This window comes from Homarus americanus, unplaced genomic scaffold (assembly GCF_018991925.1).
Source record: "Homarus americanus isolate GMGI-L3 unplaced genomic scaffold, GMGI_Hamer_2.0 scaffold57980, whole genome shotgun sequence".
NCBI classification, from domain to species: domain Eukaryota; kingdom Metazoa; phylum Arthropoda; class Malacostraca; order Decapoda; family Nephropidae; genus Homarus; species Homarus americanus.
The window spans coordinates 9,830,845-9,857,287 of NW_024716703.1; the positions used below are offsets into that span (position 1 = coordinate 9,830,845).

General features: G+C 43.9%; 1 protein-coding gene across 1 annotated transcript in view; it reads right to left on the reverse strand.

Moving 5' to 3' along the window:
* Positions 1 to 26,443, reverse strand: part of LOC121858278 — a 127,465-nt gene that overhangs the window by 69,444 nt on the left and 31,578 nt on the right. Inside the window, exon 2 of the mRNA XM_042354588.1 lies at positions 22,062 to 22,270. Coding sequence (XP_042210522.1) covers positions 22,062 to 22,270 — 209 coding nt within the window. The remainder of the gene's footprint in view (positions 1 to 22,061; positions 22,271 to 26,443) is intronic.

Below are 26,443 nucleotides of genomic sequence, written 5' to 3' on the forward strand. Positions count from 1 at the left end.
CACTACTCAAACACACACACAGTACTCCAACACACACAGTACACCAACACACAGAAGTACTCCTCCATACACACACAGTACTCCAACACACACAGTACACGAGCACACACAGTACACCAACACACGGAAGTACTCCAACACACACAGTACGCCAAGAACACACAATACTCCAACACACATAGTAATCGAACACACAAAGTACTCCAACACACACAGTACTCAAACACACACAGTACTCCAACACACACAGAACTCCAACACACACAGTACTCCAACACACATAGTACTCAAACACACACAGTACTCCAACACACACAGTACTTCAACACCCACAGTATACCAACACACACAGTACACTTAATATACACAGTACTCCAACACACACAGTACACCAACACACACACACAGTAATTCAACACACACAGTACACCACCACACACAGTACTCCAGCAGAGACATATCAAACACACAGTAATCAAACACACACAGTACACCAACACACACAGTACACCAACACCCAGAGTATACCAACACCCACATTACACCAACACATACAGTTCTCCATCACACACAGTACTTCAACACACACAGTACTCCAATACACACAGTATTCCAACACATATAGTACTCAAGCACAAACAGTACCTCAACACACACAGTACTCCAACACAGACAGTACTCCAACACACACAGTACTCCAACCACACAGCAGTACTCCAACACACACAGTACACCAACACACAGAGTACTCCAACACATACTGTGTACCCCACACACAGTACACCAACAACACACAGTACTCCAAACATACAGCACTCCAACACACACAGTACTCCAACACACACACACAGTTACTCCAACACACACAGTACACCAACAACACACACACAGTACACCAACACATGCAGTCCTTCAACACTCACAGCACTCCAACACACACAGTACTCCAACACACACAGTACAACAACACACGCAGTATCTAACACACATAGTGTACTGTAACACACACAGTAATCTAATACACACAGTATTCCAACACATATAGTACTCCAAGCACAAACAGTAATTCTCAACACACACAGTACTCCAACACAGACAGTACTCCAACACACACAGCACTCCAACCACACAGCAGTACTCCAACACACACAGTACACCAACACACAGAGTACTCCAACACATACTGTACCCCAACACACTTCACACAGTACACCTCACAACACACACAGGACTATAAATATACACAGCACTCCAACACACACAGCACTCCAACACACAGCCCCAACACACACAGTACACCAACACACACAGTACACCAACACATGCAGTCCTTCAACACTCACAGTACTCCAACACACACAGTACTCCAACACACACAGTACTACAACACACGTAGTACTCCAACACACATAGTACTATAACACACACAGTACTCCAACACATACAGCAATCAAGCACAAACAGTACCTCAACACTCACAGTACACCAAAACACACAGTACTCCAACACATACAGTACCCCAATACACACAGTACACCAACACACAAAGTACTCCAACACACAGCAGTACTCCAACACATACAGCAATCAAGCAAAAACAGCACCTCAACACTCACAGTACACCAAAACACACAGTACTCCAACACATACTGTACCCCAATACACACAGAACACCAACACATACAGTTCTCCATCACACAGTACTTCAACACACACAGTACTCCAACACACACAGTATTCCAACACATATAGTACTCAAGCACAAACAGTACCTCAACACACACAGAACTCCAACACACACAATACTCCAACACACACAGTACTCCAACACAAAACAGTACACCACACACAGTATTCCAACATACGCAGGTACTCCAACACACACAGTACTCCAACACACACACATTACCCAACACACACAGTACACCCACATGCAGTCCTTTCCAACACACACACAGTATCTAAACACACAGTACTGCAAACACACACTACCAACACACACAGTACTACAAACACGTAGTACTCCAACACACACAGTACACCAACACACACAGCACACCAACACATGCAGTCCTTCAACACACACACAGTACTCCAACACACACAGTACTGCAAACACACAATATACCAACACACACAGTACTACAACACACGTAGTACTCCAACACACACATAGTAATGCAACACAAAACAGTACACTAACACACACAGTACTCCAACATACATGCAGTACTCCAACACACACACAGTACTCCAACACACACAGTGTGGCTCCAACACACACAGTACACCAACACATGCAGTCCTTCAACACACACACAGTACTCCAAATACAGTAATAAAACACACACATATACTAACACACACAGTACTACAACATACGTAGTACTCAACACACATAGTACTGCAACACAAAACAGTACACCAATACATGTACCAACCAAGCACAAACAGTCCTCAACACACACACAGTACACCAGTAAAACAGACAGTACACCAACACACACGGTACTTCCAACACACACTGTACTCTTGAACACTACAGTACGCCAACACACACAGTACACCAACACATACAGCTCCTCCACACAGTACTTCAACAGCCACACAGTGACTCCAACACACAGCAGTATTCCCACACACAGGGCAGGCTCTGCCACAAACAGTACCTGCCCCACACACAGAACCTGAACACACACAGTACTCCAACACACACAGTACTCCAACACAACCAGTACACCAACACACACAGCACTCCAACACACGCAGTACTCCAACACACACAGTACTCCAACACACACAGTACTCCAACACACACAGTACACCAACACATGCAGTCCATCAACATACACAGTACTCCAACACACACAGTACTCCAAACACACAATATACCAACACACACAGTACTACAACACACGTAGTACTCCAACACACATAGTACTGCAACACAAACAGTACACCAACACATGTACCAATCAAGCACAAACACTCCCTCAACACACACAGTACACCAAAACACAGAGTACACCAACACACACGGTACTCCAACACACACAGTTCTCGAACACTCACAGTACGCCAACACACACAGTACACCAACACAAGGAGTACACCAACACAGAGAGTACTCCAACGCACACAGTACTCCAACATGCACAGTACTCCAACACGCACAGTACTCCAACACACACAGTACACCAACACGCACATTACTCCAACACACACAGTACTCCAACACAAAAAGTACTCAACAACAAACACTATTGCAACACACACAGTACTCCAACACACACTGTACTCCAACACACACAGAACTCCAACACATATTGTACTCAAGCATAAACAGTGCTCCAATACAAACAGTACTCCAAAAAACGCAATACTCCAACACACACAGTACTCCAACACACAGAGAACGCCAACACACACAGTACACCAATACACACACACATTACTCCAACAAACACAGTAAACCAACACACACAGTACTTCAACACACACAGTACACCAACACACACACACAGTACTAAAACACACACAGTAATCCAACACACACAGTACACCTACAGTTCACCAATACATACAGTACTCCAACACACACGGTACACTAACACACACAGTATACCAACACATATACAGTTCTCCATCACACACAGTACTCCAACACACACAGTACACCAACACATACAGTTCTCCAACACACAGTACTGCAACACACACACACACAGTACTCCAACACACACAGTATTTCCAACACATATGGTACTCAAGCACAAACAGTACCTCAACACACACAGTACTCAAACACACATAGTACTCCAACACAGACAGTACTCCAACACACACAGTACACCAACACACACAGAACTCCAACACACACAGTACAACAACACACACAGTACTCCAACACACACAATACTCCAACACCCACATTACACCAACACATACAGTTCTCCAACACACGCAGTACTCCAACACACACAGTACGCCAACACACACAGTACTCCAACACATATAGAACTAAAAGGACAAACAGTACCTTAACACGCACTGCACTTCAACACACACAGTACTCCATCACACACAGTACACCAACACACACAGTACACCAACACTCACAGTACACCAACACACACAGTACACAAACACATACAGTTCTCCAACACACACCTTACTCCAACACACACACTACACCAACACATACAGTTCTCCAACACACGCAATACTCCAACACACAGAATACTCCAACACACAGTATACCAACACACACAGTACTCCAACACACACAGTACTCCAACACACATAGTACTGCAACACACATAGTACTCCATCACATATAATAATCAAGCACAAACAGTACCTCAACACACACAATACTCCAACATACACAGTACTCCAACACACACAATACTCCCACACGCACAGTACTCCAACACACTGAGTACACCAACACACACAGTACTCAAACACACACAGTACTCCAACACATATAGTACTCAAGCACAAACAGTACTTTAACACACACAGTACTCCAACATACACAGTACTCCAACACACATACAGTACACCAACATACAGAGTACACCAACGCACACAGTACACCAACACACACAGTACACCAACACAAAGAGTACACCAACACGCAGAGTACTCCAACACACACAGTACTCCAACACACACAGTCAACACGCACAGTGCAATACACACAGTACCTCAACAGGCACAGTGCTCCAACACGCACATTACTCCAACACACAGTACACCAACACACACAGTGCTCAGCACACACATCACAGTGTCACACGCACAGTACACCAACACACACAGTACTCCAGCACACACAGTACACCAACACACACAGTACACAAACACTCATAGTAAACCAAGACACACAGTACACCAACACATACAGTTCACCAACACACACAGTACTCCATCACACACATTACAACAACACATACAGTTCTCCAACACACACAATACTCCAACACACACAGTACTCCAACACATATAGTACTCAAGCACAAACAGTACCTTAACACACACAGTACTTCAACACACACAGTACTCCATCACACACATTACACCAACACATACAGTTCTCCAACACACACAGTACTTCAACACACAGAGTACTCCAACACATATAGTACTCAAGCGCAAACAGTACCTTAACACACATAGTACTCCAACACACACAGTACTCCAACACACACAGTACATCAACACACACAGTACTCCAACACACAGTACACCAACACACACATTACACCAACACATAGAAGTCTCCAACACACAGTACTTCAACAAACACAGTACTCCAACACACAAAGTATACCAACACACACAGTACTCCAACACACACAGTACTCCAACACACATAGTTCTGCAACACACACAGTACTCCAACACATATAGTAATCAATAACAAACAGTACCTCAACACACACAGTACCCCAACACATATAGTAATCAAGCACAAACAGTACCTTAACACACATAGTACTCCAACACACACAGTACTCCAACACACACAGTACGCCAACACACACAGTACTCCAACACACAGTACACGAACACACTAAGTACACAAACACTCACAGTAAACCAACACACACAGTACACCAACACATACAGTTCTCCAACACACACAGTACTCCATCACACACATTACACCAACACATACAGTTCTCCAACACACAGTACTTCAACAAACACAGTACTCCAACACACACAGTATACCAACACACAGAGTACTCCAACACACACAGTACTCCAACACACATAGATCTGCAACACAAACAGTACTCCAACACATATAGTAATCAACAACAAACAGTACCTCAAACCACACAGTACTCCAACACATATAGTAATCAATCACAAACAGTACATTAACACACACACAGTACTCCATCATACACAGTACTCCAACACACACAGTACTCCAACATGCACATTATTCCAACACACACAGTACACCAACACACACAGTACTCCAACACACACAGTACTCCAACACATATAGCACTCAAGCAAAATCAGTACTTTACACACACAGTACCCTAACACACACAGTACTCCAACACACACACAGCACACCAACACACACAGTACACCAACACAAAGATTACACCAACACACACAGTGCTCCACACACAGTGCTCCACACGCCTCCAACACACACAAAACTCCAACACGCACAGTACTCAACACCAACGCTCCAACACACACAGTACTCCAACACACACAGTACTCCAACACACATAGTTCTGTAACACACACAGTACTCCAACACATAATAATCAGCACAAAGTGCCTCCAACACAAACAGTACTCCAACACCCACAGTACTCCAACACAAACAGTACTCCAACACGCACAGTACTCCAAACACACACAGAACTCCAACACACATAGTACTGTAACACACACAGTACTCCAACACATAATAATCAAGCACAAACAGTACCACAACACAAACAGTACTCCAACACAAACAGTACTCCGACTCGCACAAACTCCAACACACACGGTACTCCAACACACATAGTACTGCAACACACACAGTACTCCAACTCATATAGTAATCAACAAGAAACAGTACCTCAACACACACAGTACTCCAATATACACAGGTACTCCAACACACACAGTACTCCAACACGCACAGTACTCCAACACACAGAGTACTCCAAAACTTATAGTACTCAAGCACAAACAATACTTTAACACAGACAGTACTCCAACACACACAGTACTCCAACATACACACAGTACACCAACACACACAGTACACCAACGCACACAGTACACCAACACAAAGAGTACACCAACACACACAGTACTCCAACACACACAGTACCCCATCACGCACACTACTCCAACACACACAGTACTCAAACACACACAGTAAGTCAACACGCACAGTACTCCAATACACACAGTACTCCAGCACACACAGTACTCCAACACACACAGTACCTCAACACACACAGTAATCCAACACACACAGCACTCCAACACATACAGTACTCCAACCCGCACAGTACTCCAGCACACACAGTACACCAAGACACACAGTACTCCAATACACACATTACTCCAACACACACAGTACACCAACACACACAGTACTCCAATACACACACTACACCAACACACACAGTATACAAACACTCACAGTAAACCAACACACACAGTACACCAACACATACAGTTCTCCAACACACACAGTACTCCATCACACACATTACTCCAACACATACAGTTCTCCAACACACACAGTACTCCAACACACACAGTACTACAACACAAATAGTACTCAAGCACAAACAGTACTCCAACACACACAGTACTCCAACACACACAGTACTCCAACACACACAGTATCCCAATACACACAGTACACAAACACTCACAGTAAACTAACACACACAGTTCACCAACACATAAAGTTCTCCAACACACACAGTACTCCATCACACACATTACACCAACACATACAGTTCTCCAACACACACAGTACTCCAACACACACAGTATACCACACACACAGTACTCCAGCACACACAGTACTCCAACACACAGTACTCCAACACACATAGTTTTGCAACACACACAGTACTCCAACACAGAAAGTAATCAACAACAAACAGTACCTCAACACCAAAGTCCTCCAACACATAAAGTAATCAAGCACAAACAGTACCTCAACATACACAGTACTCCAACATGCACAGTACTCCAACACACACAGTACTCCAACACGCACAGTACTCCAACACACAGAGTACACCAACACACCCAGTACTCCAACACACACAGTACTCCAACACATATATTACTCAAGCACAAACAGTACTTTAACTCCCACAGTACTCCAACACGCACAAACTCCAACACACACAGTACTCCAACACACATAGTTTTGCAACACACAGAGTACTCCAACACATATAGTAATCAACAACAAACAGTACCTCAACACCAAAGTCCTCCAACACATAAAGTAATCAAGCACAAACAGTACCTCAACACACACAGCACACCAACACACACAGTACACCAAAGTACACAGTACGCCAACACGCACAGTACTCCAACACACAGAGTACTCCAACACACACAGTACTCCAACACACACAGTACTCCAACACACACAGTACTCCAACACATAATAATCAAGCACAAACAGTCCCTCAACACACACAGTACTCCAACACACACAGTACTCCAACACAAACAGAACTCCATCACGCACAATACTCCAACACACACAGTACACCAACACACACACAGCACACCAACACACACAGTACTCCAACACGCACAGTGCTCCAACACACATAGTACTCCAACACAAAAATTACTCAAGCACAAACAATATTCCAACACACACAGTACTACAACACACACAGTACTCCAACACACACTGTACTCCAACACATACAGAACTCCAACACATATAGTACTCAAGCATAAACAGTCCAACACACACAGTACTCCAAAACACGCAAGACTCCAACACGCACTGTACTCCAACAAATATAGTACTCCAACACACACACAGTACTCGAACACACGCACAGTACTCCAACACACACAGTACTCCAATACACACAGTACACCAACACATACATTCCTTCAACACACACAGTACTCCAAGGCACACAGTACTCCAACACACTCAATACTCTAAGACACACAGTACTCCAACACATATAGCATTCAAACACACGTAGTACTCCAACACAAACATTACTCCAACACACACTGTACTCCAACTCACACAGTACTCCAACACACACACACAGTTCTCCAACACCCACAAAACTCCAACACACACAAAACTCCAACACACACACAGTACACCAACACATACAGTCCTTCAACACACACGTTACCCCAACACATACAGTACACCAACACACACAGTACTCCAACACACACAGTACTGCAACACACACAGTACACCAACACACACAGTACTCCAACACACACAATACTCCAACACATACAGTACTCCAACACACACAGTACTCCAACACTCAGTACTCCAACACATATGGTACTCTAACACACGCAGTACTCCAACACATATAGCACTCCAACACACACAGCAGTCTAACACAAACAGTACTCCAACACATACAGTACTCAAACACACACAGTACTTCAACATAGACACAGTACTCCAATACACACCGTACTCCAACACACACAGTACTCCAACACACACAGTACTCCAACACGCACAGTACTCCAACACGCCCAGTACTCCAACACACAAAGTACACCACCACACACAGTACTCCAACACCCACATTACTCCAACACACACAGTACTCCAACACAAAAAGTACTTAAGCACAAACATTATTCCAACACACATAGTACTCCAACACACACAGTACTCCAACACACACAGCACACCAGCACACACAGTATACAAACACTCACAGTAAACCAACACACACACTACTTCAACCATCACAGTACTCCAACACACACAGTTCACCAACAGAAAGAGTACACCAACACACACAGTACATAAACACACACAGTACTCCAGCACACACAGTACTCCTACACGCACAGTACTCCAAAACACACAGTACACCACCACACACAGTACTCCAACACCCACATTACTCCAACACACACAGTACTCCAACACAAAAAGTACTTAAGCACAAACATTATTCCAACACACACAGTACTCCAACACACACTGTACTCCAACACACACAGAACTCCAACACATTTAGTACTCAAGCATAAACAGTGCTCCAACACACACAATACTCCAACACACACTGTACTCCAACACATATAGTACTCCAACACACACAGTACTCCAAAACACACACACAGTACTGCAACACACACTGTACTCCAACACACACGGAACTCCAACACATTTAGTACTCAAGCATAAACAGTGCTCCAAAACACGCAGTACTATAAAACACGCAATACTCCAACACACATTGTACTCCAACACATATAGTACTGCAACACAAAAAGTACTCCAACACGCACACAGCACTCCAACACACAGTACCCCAATACACACAGTACACCTACACATACAGTCTTTCAACACACACAGCACACCAACACACACACAGTACTCCAACACACACAGTACTCCAACACACACAGTATAACAGCACACACAGTAGTCTAAACACACACGGAACTGCAACTCATATAGTACTTAAGCATAAACAGTGTTCCAACACACACAGTACTCCAAAACACGCAATACTCCAACACACACTGTACTCCAACACGCACACAAAGTACTCTAACATACTGTAGCCCAACACACAGAGTACTCCAACGCACACAGTACTACAACACACACAGTACTCCAACACACAGTACTCGAACACACACAGTACAACACACACACACACACAGAACTCCAACACACACAGTAATCCAACACACACAGCACACCAACACACACAGTACACCAACACACACACACAGTACACCAACACACACACAGTAATCCAACACACACAAAAATCCAACACACACAGTACTCCAACAGACAGTAAACCAACACACACAGTACTTGAATACACACAGTACACCAACACACAGACAGTACTCCAACACACACAGTACACCAACACTACAGTTCACCAACACATACAGTTCTCCATCACACACAGTACTCCAACATACACACTACACCAACACATACAGTTCTCCAACACAAAATACTCCAACACACACACAGTACTCCAACACACAAAATATTCCACATATATAGTGCTCAGCACAAACAGTACCTCAACACACACAGTACTCCAACACACACAGTACTCACACAAACAACTCCAACACACTCACAGACGCACACATTCCAACACATATAGTGCTCAAGCACAAACAGTACTGAACACATACAGTACTCCAACACACACAGTACACCAACACACACAGTACACCAACACACACAGTACACCAACAGACACAGTACTCCAACACACACAGTACTCCAACATACACAGTTACTCCAACACACAGTGCTCCAACACACACAGTACTCAACAACACAGTATGCCACAACACATCCAACACACACAGTAATCCAACACACACAGTACACCAACACTACAGTTCCACCAACACATACAGTTCTCCAAACACACAGCACTCCAACACACGCGGTACACCAACACATATAGTGATAAGCACAAACAGTACTTTAACACACACAGTAATCAACACACACACAGTCCAACACACACAATAATCAAACACACTGCCAACACATATAGTGCTAAAGCACAAACAGTACTTTAACACACACAGTACTCCAACACACACACAGTACACCAACACACACAGTACACCAACGCACACAGTACACCAACACATACAGTACACCAACACAAAGAGTACACCAACACACACAGTGCTCCAACACACACATTACTCCAACACACACAATAATCCAACACACACAGTACACTAACACAACAGTTCACCAACACATACAGTTCTCCAACACATAATACTCCAACACACACACAGTACTCCAACACACAAAGTATTCCAACACATATAGTACTCAAGCACAAACAGTACCTCAACACACACAGTACTCCAACACACACATTACTCCAACACACACACAGTACTCCAACACACTCACACAGTACTCCAACACACACAGTATTCCAACACATATAGTACTCAAGCACAAACAGTACCTCAACACACACAGTACTCCAACACACACAGTACACCAACACACACAGTACACCAACATATACAGTTCTCCAACACACACAGTACTCCAACACACACACATTACACCAACACATACAGTTCTCCAACACACGCAGTACTCCAACACACACAGTAATCCAACACACACAGTGCACCAACACTACAGTTCACCAACACATACAGTTCTCCAACACACACAGTACTCCAACACACACAGTACACCAACACATATAGTACTAAAGCACAAACAGTACTTTAACATACACAGTACTCCAACACACACACAGTACACCAACACACACAGTATACCAACGCACACAGTACACCAACACACACAGTACACCAACACAAAGAGTACACCAACACACACAGTGCTCCAACACACACAGTACTCCAACACGCACAGTACTCCAACACACACAATACTCCAACACACACAGTACTCCAACATGCACGTACTCCAATACACACAGTACTCCAACACACACACTACTCCAACAAACATAGTACTCCAACACATATAGTACTGTAACACACACAGTACTCCACCACATATAGTAATCAACAACAAACAGTACCTCAACACACTTAGTACTCCAACACATATAGTAATCAAGCACAAACAGTACGTCAACACACAAAGTACTCCAACACACACAGTACTCCAACACACACAGTGCTCCAACACGCACAGTACTCCAACACACACAGTACACCAACATATACAGTAATCCAAAACACGGTACTCCAACACATAGAGTACTCATGCACAAACAGCACTTTAACACACGTAGTACTCCAACACCACACACAGTACTCCAACACACACCCACAGTACACCAACACACACAGTACACCAACACAAAGAGTACACCAACAGACACAGTACTCCAACACACACAGTACTCCAATACGCACAGTACTCCAACACACACAGTACTCCAAGACACACAGTACTCCAACACGCACAGTACTCCAACACGCACAGTACTCCAACACACACAGTACTTCAACACACACAGTACTGCAACACACACAGTACTCCAACAAACATAGTACTGTAACACACACAGTACTCCAACACATATAATAATCAAGCACAAACAGTACCTCAACACACACAGTACTCCAACACACACAGTAGTCTAACACACACAGTACACCAACACACACAGTATTCCAACACGCACAGTACTCCAACACACACAGTAGTCTAACACACACAGTACACCAACACTAACAGTACACCAACACACACAGTATTCCAACACGCATAGTACTCCAACACACACTGTACTCCAACAAACACAGAACTCCAACACATATAGTACTCAAGCATAAACAGAGTCCACCACACACAGTACTCCAAAACACGCAAGACTCCAACATACACTGTACTCCAACACATATAGTACTCCAACACACACAGTACTCGAACACACACACAGTACACCAACACATACAGTCCTTCAACACACACAGTACTCCAAGGCACACAGTACTCCATCACACTCAGTACTCTAAGACACACAATACTCTAACACATATAGTACTCAAACACACATAGTACTCCAACACAAACATTACTCCAACACACACTGTACTCCAACACCACACAGCACTCCAACACACACAAACAGTACTCCAACTCACACAATACTTCAACACACACAGTACAACACACACACACACACAGTACTCCAACACACACTGTACTCCAACACACACAGAACTCCAACACATATAGTACTCAAGCATAAACAGAGTCCAACATACACAGTACTCCTATACACGCAAGACTCCAACACACACTGTACTCCAACACAAATAGTACTCCAACACACACAGTACTCCAAAACACGCAAGACTCCCTCACACACAGTACTCCAACACATAGAGTACTCAAGCACACGTAGTACTCCAACACAAACATTACTCCAACACACACTGTACTCCAATACCACACAGTACTACAACACACACACACAGTACTCCAACACATACAATACACCAACACACACAGTACACCAATACACACAGTACACCAACACACACAGTACACCAACACACACAGTACTCCAAGACACAGTACTCCAACACATATGGTCCTCTAACTCACGCAGTGCTCCAACACATACAGCACTCCAACACACACAGTACTCTAACACAAACAGTACTCCAACACATACAGTATTCCAACACAGACAGAGTACTCCAATACACACAGTACTCCAACACACACAGTACACCAACACATACAGTCCTTCAACGCACACTGTACTCCAAGACACACAATACTCCAACACACACAGTACTCCAACACTGACACCGTACTCCAAGACACACAGTACTCCAACTCATATAGTACTCCAACACACGCAGTACTCCAAGACACTCAGTACTCCAACACTTATAGTACTCAAACACGCGTAGTACTCCAACACATACAGCACTCCAACACACACAGCACTCCAACACAAACATTACTCCAACACACACTGTACTCCAACACACTCAGTACTCCAACATACACACAGTACTCCAACACACACTGTACTGCAACACACTCAGTACTCCAACACACACACAGTACTCCAATACACACAATACTCCAACACGCACTGTACACCAACACATATAGTACTCCAACACACACAGTACAGCAACACACTCAGTACTCCAACATACACACAGTACTCCAACACACACTGTACTGCAACACACTCAGTACTCCAACACACACACAGTACTCCAATACACACAATACCCCAACACACACAGTATTCCAACACTCATATTACACCAACATATAGTTCTCCAACACACATAGTACTCCAAGACACACAGAACTCCAACACATATGGTACTCCAACACACACAGTACACCAACACACACAGTACTCCAACACACACACAGTGCTCCAACATATAGAGAACTCCAACACACAATACTCCAACACACATTACTCCAACACACATAGCAATCCCACACATGCTGTACTCCAACACATTCAGTAATACTACTTACTACTTTACTATCACCCACATTCGAATATGACGATCTATACAACTGTGATACAATGATATGAGTTATTAAGGATGTCACCTAGGTTGGTGAGTTCTGAGATGACTAAAGAGGCCGATACGAGACCGGCAGGGCCGAAGATAGATGTTGCACGTGTGAAGGGGCTACAGCTGGTGCAGGAGGGGCGGTTGCAGGGTCTTTCCGGTGTTGGCGCTTGTCCACCTCTTTATGCAGTCGGACTAACTCGAAAGTATTGACACCTTCTTTTGTGGTGATTCTCCAAGGGTTACGGTGTGGAGTAATCGTCTCCCAGGTGAGGTGGTCGATTTGGCACTATTTCAGGGTTGTTTTATGACTATCTTATACCTTTTCAGTTCCCCGCCAGCGGTTACATTTACTATTCGTTAGGTGACTGTAAAGTAGCTGCTTTGGCAGTGTACTGTCGTCCATGCGGGTAACATGGCCAGTTAAGCGGAGTTGTTCATGGATAATGGTACCCTCAGTGGTTCTGCAGTTGGTGTCAGCAAGAATACTGGCATTTGTTCTATTGTTTTCCCAGCGTTTCGGAAGAAGGAACGTAGATACGTTGGTGAAAGTTTTCAGGTGCCTTGATGTGCCTTCTGTATCTGACCCATGTCTCGCTGCCATTTAGCAAATTGGGGAGGACCACTGTTCTATATACGTTTAACTTTGTACACAATTTTATCTCTCTACAGCTGGAGGCACGGTTGTGGAGTCTGCCAAACGCTTGAGATGCACATCTGATCCGATGTTAAATTTGTTCATCGATGTTCCCGGTCATGGTCAGGTGGGAGCCTTGATACCGAAAGTGGGTAACATTAGAGAGGGTAGTACCGTTAAGCTGGATGGATGGTGGATGTGTGGCTGAACCAGGGGCAGGCTGAATGAGAATCTGAGTGTTTCGTAAATTCACCTCAAGGCCGAAGTGTGCATATTCATCTATGTAGGTGTTCAGTATCTTCTATAGGTCGTGTTCAGTGTGAGCGACAAGGGTGAGGTCGTCTTCATACTGAAGGTCACTAATGGAAGTAGCCGACACCTTAGTTCTTGCCTGGAGTCGTCTTATGTTGAAAAGATCCTTCATCCGGTACCCGATGTCCCTCCCGCCAGCTAAATTTGCATTGGCAAATGTAAGGATGGCAGACAAGAAAATGGAAAACAGAGTTGGTGCCAATATACACCCTTGTTTTACCCTCGTTTGGATGGGGACGAACTCAGACTGGGTACCATTGGGCAGGACCCTGCCGTTCATGCCATCATGGAGTTGCCTCACAATGGAGATTAAATTTAATGGGCATCCAAAACGGCTGAGGGTCTACCAGAGGGTTTCCTGTTGACTGAGTCGAAAGCCTTGGTTAGGTCGATGAAAGCCATGTACAGGTCACGACACTATTCTCTGCACTTTTCCTGTATCTGGCTGGCAGCAAAGATCATGTCAGTGGTGCCGCGTGATGGTCTAAATTAAGCCACATTGAGAGTCTGGGAGGAAGTTTTCTGCCTCAGGAAGAAGTCTGTTTAAGAGGACTCGGCCAGTAATCTTGCCAGCTACAGATAGCAGCGCGATCCCAAGGTACTAGCCATAGTCTGACTGGTCTCCCTTGTTCTTATAAATATTGACGATGGAGGCGTCTTTAAGAGCTTGGGGGATTTCATCCTTTTCTTATATATTAACCAGGAGAGAGTGGAGACGGCTGGTAAGCAGAGGTCCTCCTGCTTTATAAACCTCGGATGGGATTCAATCAGTCCCTGAGTCTTTGCTATTTTTCGTCTTTTTGATGGCAGTCGCTACCTCAACCAGGGATGGAGGATAGCTGAGGTGGGTCATCTCTGGATGCTGAGGGACCAACTGGGTAGACAGGACATCTACATCAATGTTTCGGTTGAACTGACGTGCAATATTTGCATTTCACATGCTTTATTTTTAAACCAGTCATTCTTTAGTTTGCGAAGTTCCCGCTGTGCCACAGCTTTCTTTTTGCAGAAGTTATCAGCTTTGGTCCATTACTGAGTGGTTGTTCTGCCAATCAGTTAAAGCAGCACTTTTATCATTGATGAGTACAATAATTGCCGGGTCATTTTCATGAAACCAGTCCAGGTGTATTATTTCGATCTGGCCGAGGGTCTCTCTGCAGGTTTTTGTCATGACAGTGTTGAGAGTATCCAATTCGGCACTGGCATTTGGGTTGTTCGTTGTCAGGTTGTTTATAGGCCCATGTTGAAGCTGCTCCCTGAAAGCATGTGCTACTGCTGGATTCTCCAGACGCTTCGTGTTAAACCTTCTTCTAGAGGGTTGCTGCCTTCGCCGTTTTGAGGCGACTTGAAGTGAGAGTTGGGCCCTGGCGAGCCGATGATCAGTGTCACTGTGGTCTGAGTCAAGCATGGCATGGGTGATGAGGGCATTTCGCCAATCTCTTTCTCTGACGATGATGTAGTCAATGAGATGCCAGTGGGTGTTGCCACGAACCCTTGAACTTCTTGGCCTACCTAAACAATGCATTGGTGATTGTGAAGTTGTGTGCAGTATGATAATGACGTTGAGTGCAGTACATTTGCTGAGGAGGAGTAGGCCGTTGGGATTACACTTGCCTAGTTCATTTCTCCCATGGTTCCCTGCCAATTTTTAGCATCTCTGCCAACTCTGGCATTGAAGTCGCCAAGAAGCACAACCTTGTCTTCTCTGGGGATAGAGGTTACCACTCTATCGAGGTCGGAATAAAAGGACTCCTTGATGTCATCCTCTGCATCCAGTGTTGGGGCGTATGTACTGATGAAGAAGGCATGACGCGAGTGATTCAGAGTGACTCGAAGCGTCATGAGGCGCTAGTCGATCCCAATTGCGAATTTAGTTAGCCTGTGTAGTGTGCGCTGGCGGATGGCAAAGCCAACTCCATAAATGCGGTTTTTCTCTACAGCAGGCTTACCCTTCCAGAAGAAGGTGTATCCAGACCCCCGTTCTGTGAGTTGGCCACAAGGGCAGTTCTTCTTTCAGGATGCGCATTTGTGCTAGTATCCAGAAGGATCCCGACATTCCATGCAGCGACCATAAGAGGTTGCATGGTTTGTTTTTGTTTGGATCTGTAATTTTGGTTGTGTTTTCGACGGCTTAAGGATGACCTTACTGGGTGCGGTTGCCCAGTCAAGTTGGGTTTTTAGGCAGACTATGTTTAGGGCATCTTTTCTAGGCCCCTCCCCATGTGTGGTGAGCAGAGTGGCTTCCCGAAAGGGTTGCTCAGTCGCAGAGACAAGACCAGAGTGCACTTCTGCCTAGATCCCAGTTCATAAACGACTATCTTATCTGTGCCACCCATGTGCAGAGTTGTGACTAGAGATTCCCGGTAGTCATCTCTGCCTGTCCCCGTCGCCATTCATCCGTCGCCATTGGACTTTTGGGGTTATAAGGGTTTTGATGATGATGAGAGGTATGATGAACTAGATGATTGCTTTGCATGAGTTGATTTGTGTGGTTAGGCAGGAGCACAGGCTTCAACCACACATCGTGGCTTTCCCTTTTCCTGATCCAGTGGTGAAAGTGTTGCAACGAATGGGGAGAGGGAGAGTCGCAATGGACTGCTGATAGCCCAGTTTGGTAGGTTTCGCCTTAGTAGCCTGTCCATCAGGCATTACCTTCGTCCGCCGGTGTAGTCGCTGGGTTTCCGTGGTATCACCTCTTCCGCCTACACCGCCGTTGTGGTTTTGTTGCAGATTTTTCGTTCGGGGTTTACTCCCGTACCCTTACACCTACCAAGGTTAATCCGCAAGGCAACGGGACGGTGGTTGGCACGAGGACGTGTTCATATGCTAGTGGGCCTATATGCCGTTCCTTAGGGGCCCACTGATACTCTGAGATCCCCAGCTGATCTAGCCTGGGCCCACGAGGCACCCAGTTACCGTGTGTTGCCACGAGGAGGCACATCTTTAATCTTGGTGGTGAAGAGGCTGTGTACTGGCAGGGGAAGACTTATGCAAGCTGCTTCCCTGTTCGCCACGAGGGCTAGCCAGCGGCGGTAGCTGAAAGCGAGAGGGAGTATTTCACCTCCCTGTGTGTGGCTGCACACACACAAACACACACACACACACACATACACATTACTCCATCACACACACACAATACTCCAACAAACACACACACACACACACACACACATATAGTACTCTAACACACACACACACACACAGTACTCCAACACACACACACAGTACTCAAACAAACACACACAGTACTCCAACACATACAAACTCACACTCAGTACTCTAACACACACACACACACACACACACAGTAATCCAACACACACACACTCACACACACACACACACACACACACACACAGTACCAGACAACACCGCACCAGACTACTCATCGCTACAAGGCACCCTGGACAGGCTACAGGCATGGACTATGGAGAACGAGGTCACCATCAACTACACCAAAACCGTAGTCATGCACATCAATACAGCCATCACTCCAGTGCATGCCCCAGCAGTCACAGTGGGTGCCCATCCTCTCCAGCTGGTGCAGTCTGCCAAACTCCTGGGTGTAACTATAGACAACAAACTTGACTGGAAGGCCCATGTAAATAACACAGTCAAGGCAGCCTCGTACCGTCTCTACATGCTACGATGACTTAGGTCACTTGGGACACCCACGCCAGAGCTGAGGACCATCTACAACAACTTTATTATCCCCAAACTAACGTATGCGTCACCAGCCTGGTCGTCTTCTCTCAACTCCACCCAACAACGTCAGCTAGAGAAGGTACAGAAAAGGGCCTGCAGAATCATGCTCGGCGCAGAATACTCCAACTACACCAACGCTCTCTCCACCCTGGAAATGCCATCCCTCAGTGGCCTCCACCACCAAGCGCTGGAAAGGTTTGGCAGCCAACTAATGCACCACCCATGTCATCGCCACCTCCTGCCACCGGCAGCCCCCCACCCACCTCGCTCAGTCCGCCACTACAACAAAATTCAGCCCATATGAGCCCGCACCGATAGATATACGAATAGCACCAATCCATCTATTGTTAAAATAATAAACAACTCCTGATTTATGTACTGTACAGCCCTGTAAATGTATTCAATGCATATTATATCATTATGTCTAAATCAAATGTAAGTCTGTATATTTTCAGCCACCGGCTGCAACTCTATTAATAAACCGTTTATTATTATTATTATTATTATTATTATTATTATTATTATTATTATTATTATTTACAGTACTCACACACAATATTCCAACACCCACAGTACTGCAACACACACACAGTGCTCCAGTGCACAGAGTACTCCAACGCACGCAGTACTCCAATGCACACAGTACTCTGACATACACAGTACTCCAACACGCACAGTACTCCAATACACACAGTACTCAAACACACACAGCACTCAAACACACACAGTACTCTAACACGTACAGTACTCCAACACGCACGGTATTTCAACACACACAGTACTCTAACACACACAGTACTCCAACACGCACAGTACTCTAACACGCACAGTACTCTAACACGTACAGTACTCCAACACGCACAGTATTTCAACACACAGTACTCTAACACATACAGTACTTCAACACGCACAGTACTCCAACACGCACTGAACTATAACACGCACAGTACTCTAACACGTACAGTATTCCAACATGCACGGTATTTCAACACACACAGCACTCTAACACACAGTACTCCAACACGCACAGTACTCTAACACGCACAGTACTCTAACACGTACAGTACTCCAACACGCACAGTATTTCAACACACACAGTACTCTAACACACACAGTACTCCAACACGCACAGTACTCCAAGACGCACAGAACTCTAACACTCACAGTACTCTAACATGTACAGTACTCCAACACGCACGGTATTTCAACACGCACAGTACTCTCAGACGTACAGTACTCCAACACGCACAGTACTTCAACACACATAAGAACATAAGAAACACACATAGTACTCTTTTTTGTCATCTGGTTTAGTTGTGAATTTTTTCTGTGTTGGTGGGAGGTACAACGCTGAGACCTGATGGTGAGGTCAGTATCGGACACAACCACTGACCGCAGAGCACCGTATTGTTGCTTTCCATTACTTGTTTTCCATTTTATTCCAGTTAAAATTGTCACCTTTGTATAGCAGTTGTGGGATGATTGTCAATCTTTGTACTGTATTGTTGGTATTGAAGCAGTTTGAAACACACACAGTATGTTGGCGTTAGTAGCGCCAAATACGTCCTTATAAAGATATTATGCTACTTATGTATTTCAACATTTTTAAAGATACAGCTGAAAATTTAACAGCTGAAATTTGGAAGGGAGGTGAGGGAGACCGAAGGGATTTTCGTGCACGAGGCGTGTCCGTGGGTCGGTGGACTGTTTTGAAGACGACCAGGGAAGGACCGAGAGAGGCCGGGTAACTTAATTAATGTTTAAGTTTAAAATAAAATGTATGAATTTTGGGTACTATAAGAGTCATACAACATAAATTATATTATTTTATTTTAATATGTGTGTGTGTGTGTGTGTGTGTGTGTGTGCCACTTTCATCGAATATTTATTTGACCATAAAACCTCTTCAAAAAAGTAGTCTTCATATATAATGCAAGACTATCCACAAACCACAGGTACAGTAAGGTCGGTCTCTCTCTCTCTCTCTCTCTCTCTCTGGTAATAATTTTATAATCTTATATATTTATTTGTTTGTATATTGGTGGGTTAGTTTCTGCCTTTCTTTTCGTTCTTTCTAATTTCTCCTCCATTCTATCATTTAAATTGCATGTACTTCATCCTTTCTTTTCAATTATTCTTTCTCTGTTTAGGTGTCTCTATGTCTCTCTCATGCTTCTCGTTCTCTGTTCCTCTGTCTCTGTCTCTGTCTCTCTCATGTTCTCTTCGCACAAGGGCCTAATATAATCATAACTTCGTCAGCCTCGTTTCCTCTGACTTACTTCCGTATCATAAAAAGATGTATATCATACTTATGTCTCCACTCTCTTAAGCATTACCCTGGTATATATTTTATGAATCAAAGCTGGACGCTAACACACACACACACACACACACACACACACACGAACGCACGCACTCACTCTTGCTGTCTATATCACACACACACACACACACACACACACACACACACACATATATTAATAAAGTGAAGGTACACAAAACAGGAAGTCTATTCGAGAGACAGAGAGACACAGAGAGAGCTGAGGAGACTGGGACAAACACAACTAAGAGAGACAATACTCACTAACTACAGTAAGGTTGACAACGGCGGTGGTGGAGGGTGAGAGGCGGTAGTCCACCCGGCAAGTATACACGCCTTGGTCTTGGGCGTGTGCAGGGTCTAGGGACAACGTAGGCGGGTCAGATCGTGGCAGAAAGTATGCTCGGCTGCCCAGAACCGTCTCGTCTGCCCATCTTATGCCTGAGCGGAATTCGCCCACTCTTGCGTCATAACTGTGGGAAGGGAAGGGAAAAAGGAAAGAGAAATATTAGTTTTGCAAGGGGTGGCAGGAATGGTCTCTCTCTCTCTCTCTCTCTCTCTCTCTCTCTCTCTCTCTCTCTCTCTCTCTCTCTCTCTCTTTCTCTCTCTCTTTTTCTCTCTCTCTGTCAAAATGAAGCTGTTTTTCCGCATGACGGCCTAAGGAAAATAAAATTAAATAAAGCTAAGGAAAAAGAGAGATAGAAACGGGGTTTAGAAAGAGAGAGGGGGGAAAGTAGTGGAGAAAACGAGAGAGAAAAAGAGAGAGAGAGAGGGAGAGAGTGTGTGTATTGGACAGTGAAACGATCAGGTCACCTCTTAATCTTAAAAGCAATTTTCATAATATCTCCGCTTGACGTCCGCGATCGAACCAATGCACTCGATTTCTAAACTGAGCGTGAAGATCAATGCGCCAGTCTTGATGTGTGTGTGTGTGTGTGTGTGTGTGTGTGTGTGTGTGTGTGTGTGCGTGCGTGCGTGTGTATGTTTCTTTGTTTGTATGCTTTTTGTGTATTTCTACGTGTGTGTATGCATGTAACTATATCAATATGTACAGTACGGGTCAGAAACTGAAATGCAACTGTTACTCTTCAGTCTAATATGAATAAGCCATTCAAACTCGCTTTCAGAAAATATAGAGAAAGTGTATAAAATAGGAGCCTCTTTCTCCCAGACACAGACTAATGGAGTTATACACTACAAATATATTCTAGTGCCTTAGTTGGTAGTATAACTTGATATAGTTCACGTTGATATTGTTACATTAACCTAGTGCAGTATGTTTATGATACTAGTATGTCAAATGTTTTTACTCTCTCTCTCTCTCTCTCTCTCTCCTGTATGTGTGTGTGTGTGTGTGTGTCCATGCTCGTATGCCTCTCCTTGACCCCTTTCATGCACGTATGCCTTCCCTTCACTCCTTTCATGCACGTATGCCTCCCCTTGACTCTTATGTTCGTATGCCTCCCCTTGATCCATCCCATGTACGTATGCCTCCCTTGACTCCTTCCATGCACTCATATGTTTGGATGCCTCCAGTTGACTCTTATGATCGTATGCTTCCCCTTGACCCATCCAATGCGCGTATGCCTCCCCTTTTCCCCATCCCATGCACGTATGCCTCCCCTTGACTCCTTCCATGCATGTATACCTGCCCCTGACTCCTTCCATGCACGTATGCCTGCCACTGACTCTTATGTTCGTATGCTTCCCCTTCACCCATCTCATGCACGTATACTTCCACTTAACCCATCCCATGCACGTATGCCTCCCCTTGACTCCTTCCATGCATGTATACCTGCCCCTGACTCCTTCCATGCACGTATGCCTGCCCCTGACTCTTATGTTCGCATGCCTCCCATTGACACTTATGTTCGTATGCCTCCCCTTGACCCATCCCATGCACGTATGCCTCCCTTGACTCCTTTCATGCACGTATGATTCTCCTTGCACGTATGCTTCCATTTGCCATGCACGTATGCCTTCCCTTGACTCCTTCCATGCACATTTGCGTCCTCTTGACTCCTTCCATGCACGTATGCCTCTCCTTGAGTTCTTCCATGCACGTATGCGTCGCCTTGGCCCATCTCTTTGTTTGTTTATCCCTCTTTTTATTTGTCTTCTCATTCTCTTTCTTTCTTCCCCCATTTACTTCATCTTCTCATCGTGTCTCGGATTCGACAAATTATCTCTCTATCTCTCTGCTTACGCCTCTCCTTCCTCCATTCCTCCCCTTCTCCCCTCCGCATTCATATATCCATCAGTGTTATAACTTCCTTTATTTATGTCCTTCTGTTTTTCAACATTCTTTCTTATTCTGTTTGCTTTCTATCATACTATTTTTTTTTTTTGCCTGTCTGCCAATCTGTTTGTAAATTGATCTGTCCATCTTGTGGTTACTCACCTGCATCACAGGCCAAAAGACCCATCAGCGGGAAAACACTGCCCCATAAACCACAAGGTGTACGATAAGGTCCGGACCTCCCCCCTGTGTGTGTATGTTATGTACGAGGAGCAGCGGACCGCCTCTCACAAGAACTGGTCCCTGTGTTATCAGCGTGAGATACAGGGAGCTGAGTGGAGTATTACTAGTCTCCTACTCTCTTTCTTAGGTTCTTTCTGTCTGTCTGTGTGTCTGTCTGTCTGTCTGTCTCAATGTACTTTGATGCATCACTTTGAGACATTGGAGTTACGTGAAGGCACACATCAGCATATTCTGTTACATTTGTCTATGTATTTACATAATATTAAGATGTGTTATATATTCCTTTTGTATCAGTTACCGTTGCAGGAGAGGTTTTCTATGAAAAGAAAGGAGATGTGAAAGATGTATGTCCTTTATAATAATTAGTTTATTTTTTGCATTAGATGTGAATTATATTGGCTCTTTGTAATTTCTAATATTTTGTAATCGTGTAATATTATGTACTTATGTAAAGAAGTTTTGAGTTAATATTCTAATTGTGAAAGCTGTACTGTTGTTGAAATTCTGGAGCTCTCTCTCTCTCTCTGGGTAAATACAGGGTCTGGATGTGAGACCAGGAAAGTGATTATAATCTTATTTCATCCGTCATGTATTCTATGTTTTGTTATTGATTTATTCACCAGTAATAGGGGTGAATATTAGGTGATACTTTTGTGAACGGAGGGAGAGCCATATTATGGAATTAAGATAGATAAGCTTTTAAATTAGTTGGGTCACAGGACCGTGCAGTGTTATTGTCTTTACTCTGTTTTACTGTAAATACAATAAGCGTTAATTGTTATAAGCTGGTATTTCTTCAAGTCCCAAGTACACGACTTAATGAATAGTTTCCCTGAATGTATTCTCACATGTAATTATATTAAATGTCATCTTCAACTGTCAGCTAGAAGTAACAAAGGATCGTCTACATAATTCTGGGCTGTTGACCAAAGCTGTTATTTCAGAATGTAATTTGGATTAATGAACCTCGAGTTTGGGCAGTGCTGAAACAGGGGATTATTCAGTAGTGGCCGTGACAACTCACACACACACGCAAATACATACACATGCACAACACACACACACACACACACACACACACAGAGAGAGAGAGAGAGAGAGTACTTTTTGTCTGTGATATAAATAAGACACGTACTAAGGAGGGCGGTTCTGAAAGCTTCTTAATTACTATGCAAGTCAGGTACACAGATAACACCTGACCCTGTCTATGTCGGTGTCATTGTAAGTCAATTTCTACGTTCAATGCCTGTGTATGCGTTTAACTCGGTGTGTAAATGTCTTGGTCTGTGCTACTCTAAATCTGAATTTATGTGTTTAAGTCAATATCTACAGCTAAAATCTATTATTCTATGTCTAAATCTATTTCTGTCTCTGTGTCTAGTTGTCTGTGCATTCTAAGTCTTAATTTACATCTGTATCTTTGTCTATTTCTAAATCTAAGCCCGTGGCTAAATGCCTCTCTCTCTCACTGTATAATTTGGTTATATATGTGTGTGTACATTTATATCTAAATAAAAATATATGCGACGTTCTATTCTCTATGTCCATGTGTTTCTAAATTTACATCTGTCTAAAAATGCCTGTGTTATGTCTTTGTATGTGCCACAGTCCTTTCCACATATAGGCCACCTTCGTCTATGTGTATGTCTGCATCTTTATCTTCACTGTCTATGGCTATGGACATGCCTCTTTTTGTTAGATGAATTATTACCCTTTCTACTTACAATCAATTCTCTTCGTCAAAATCACAATCCTGAATAAATGATATGTTCAGATGAATAAATACGAGACTGTATAACACACACATTAATATTCGTTACCTATACAGAAGGAACGATTAGGATAAGAGTGTGGTTGATAGCCGTGATTTACTGCACCAAACATCATCTTAGTACGAACTTAAGTACCTGAGTCTTGCCTCAGGTAGACACTTCATTCACCTTTGTATTATTATTTATCGTCTGGTCAAGTCTATTGTTAATTTGTTTAGAGTAGTGAATATATAACAGGTCGATGAGGTGCCAGTTTTACGTAGATGTATCTAGAGAATTTGTAGATACATGAATAAGTAATTATAGAATTTTGTTTTTTTATTAATTTCCTTTCTTCACTAATCGAGTGTTAGATGTCTTCATCAATCGAGTTTAACAAGGAATATGTGAAC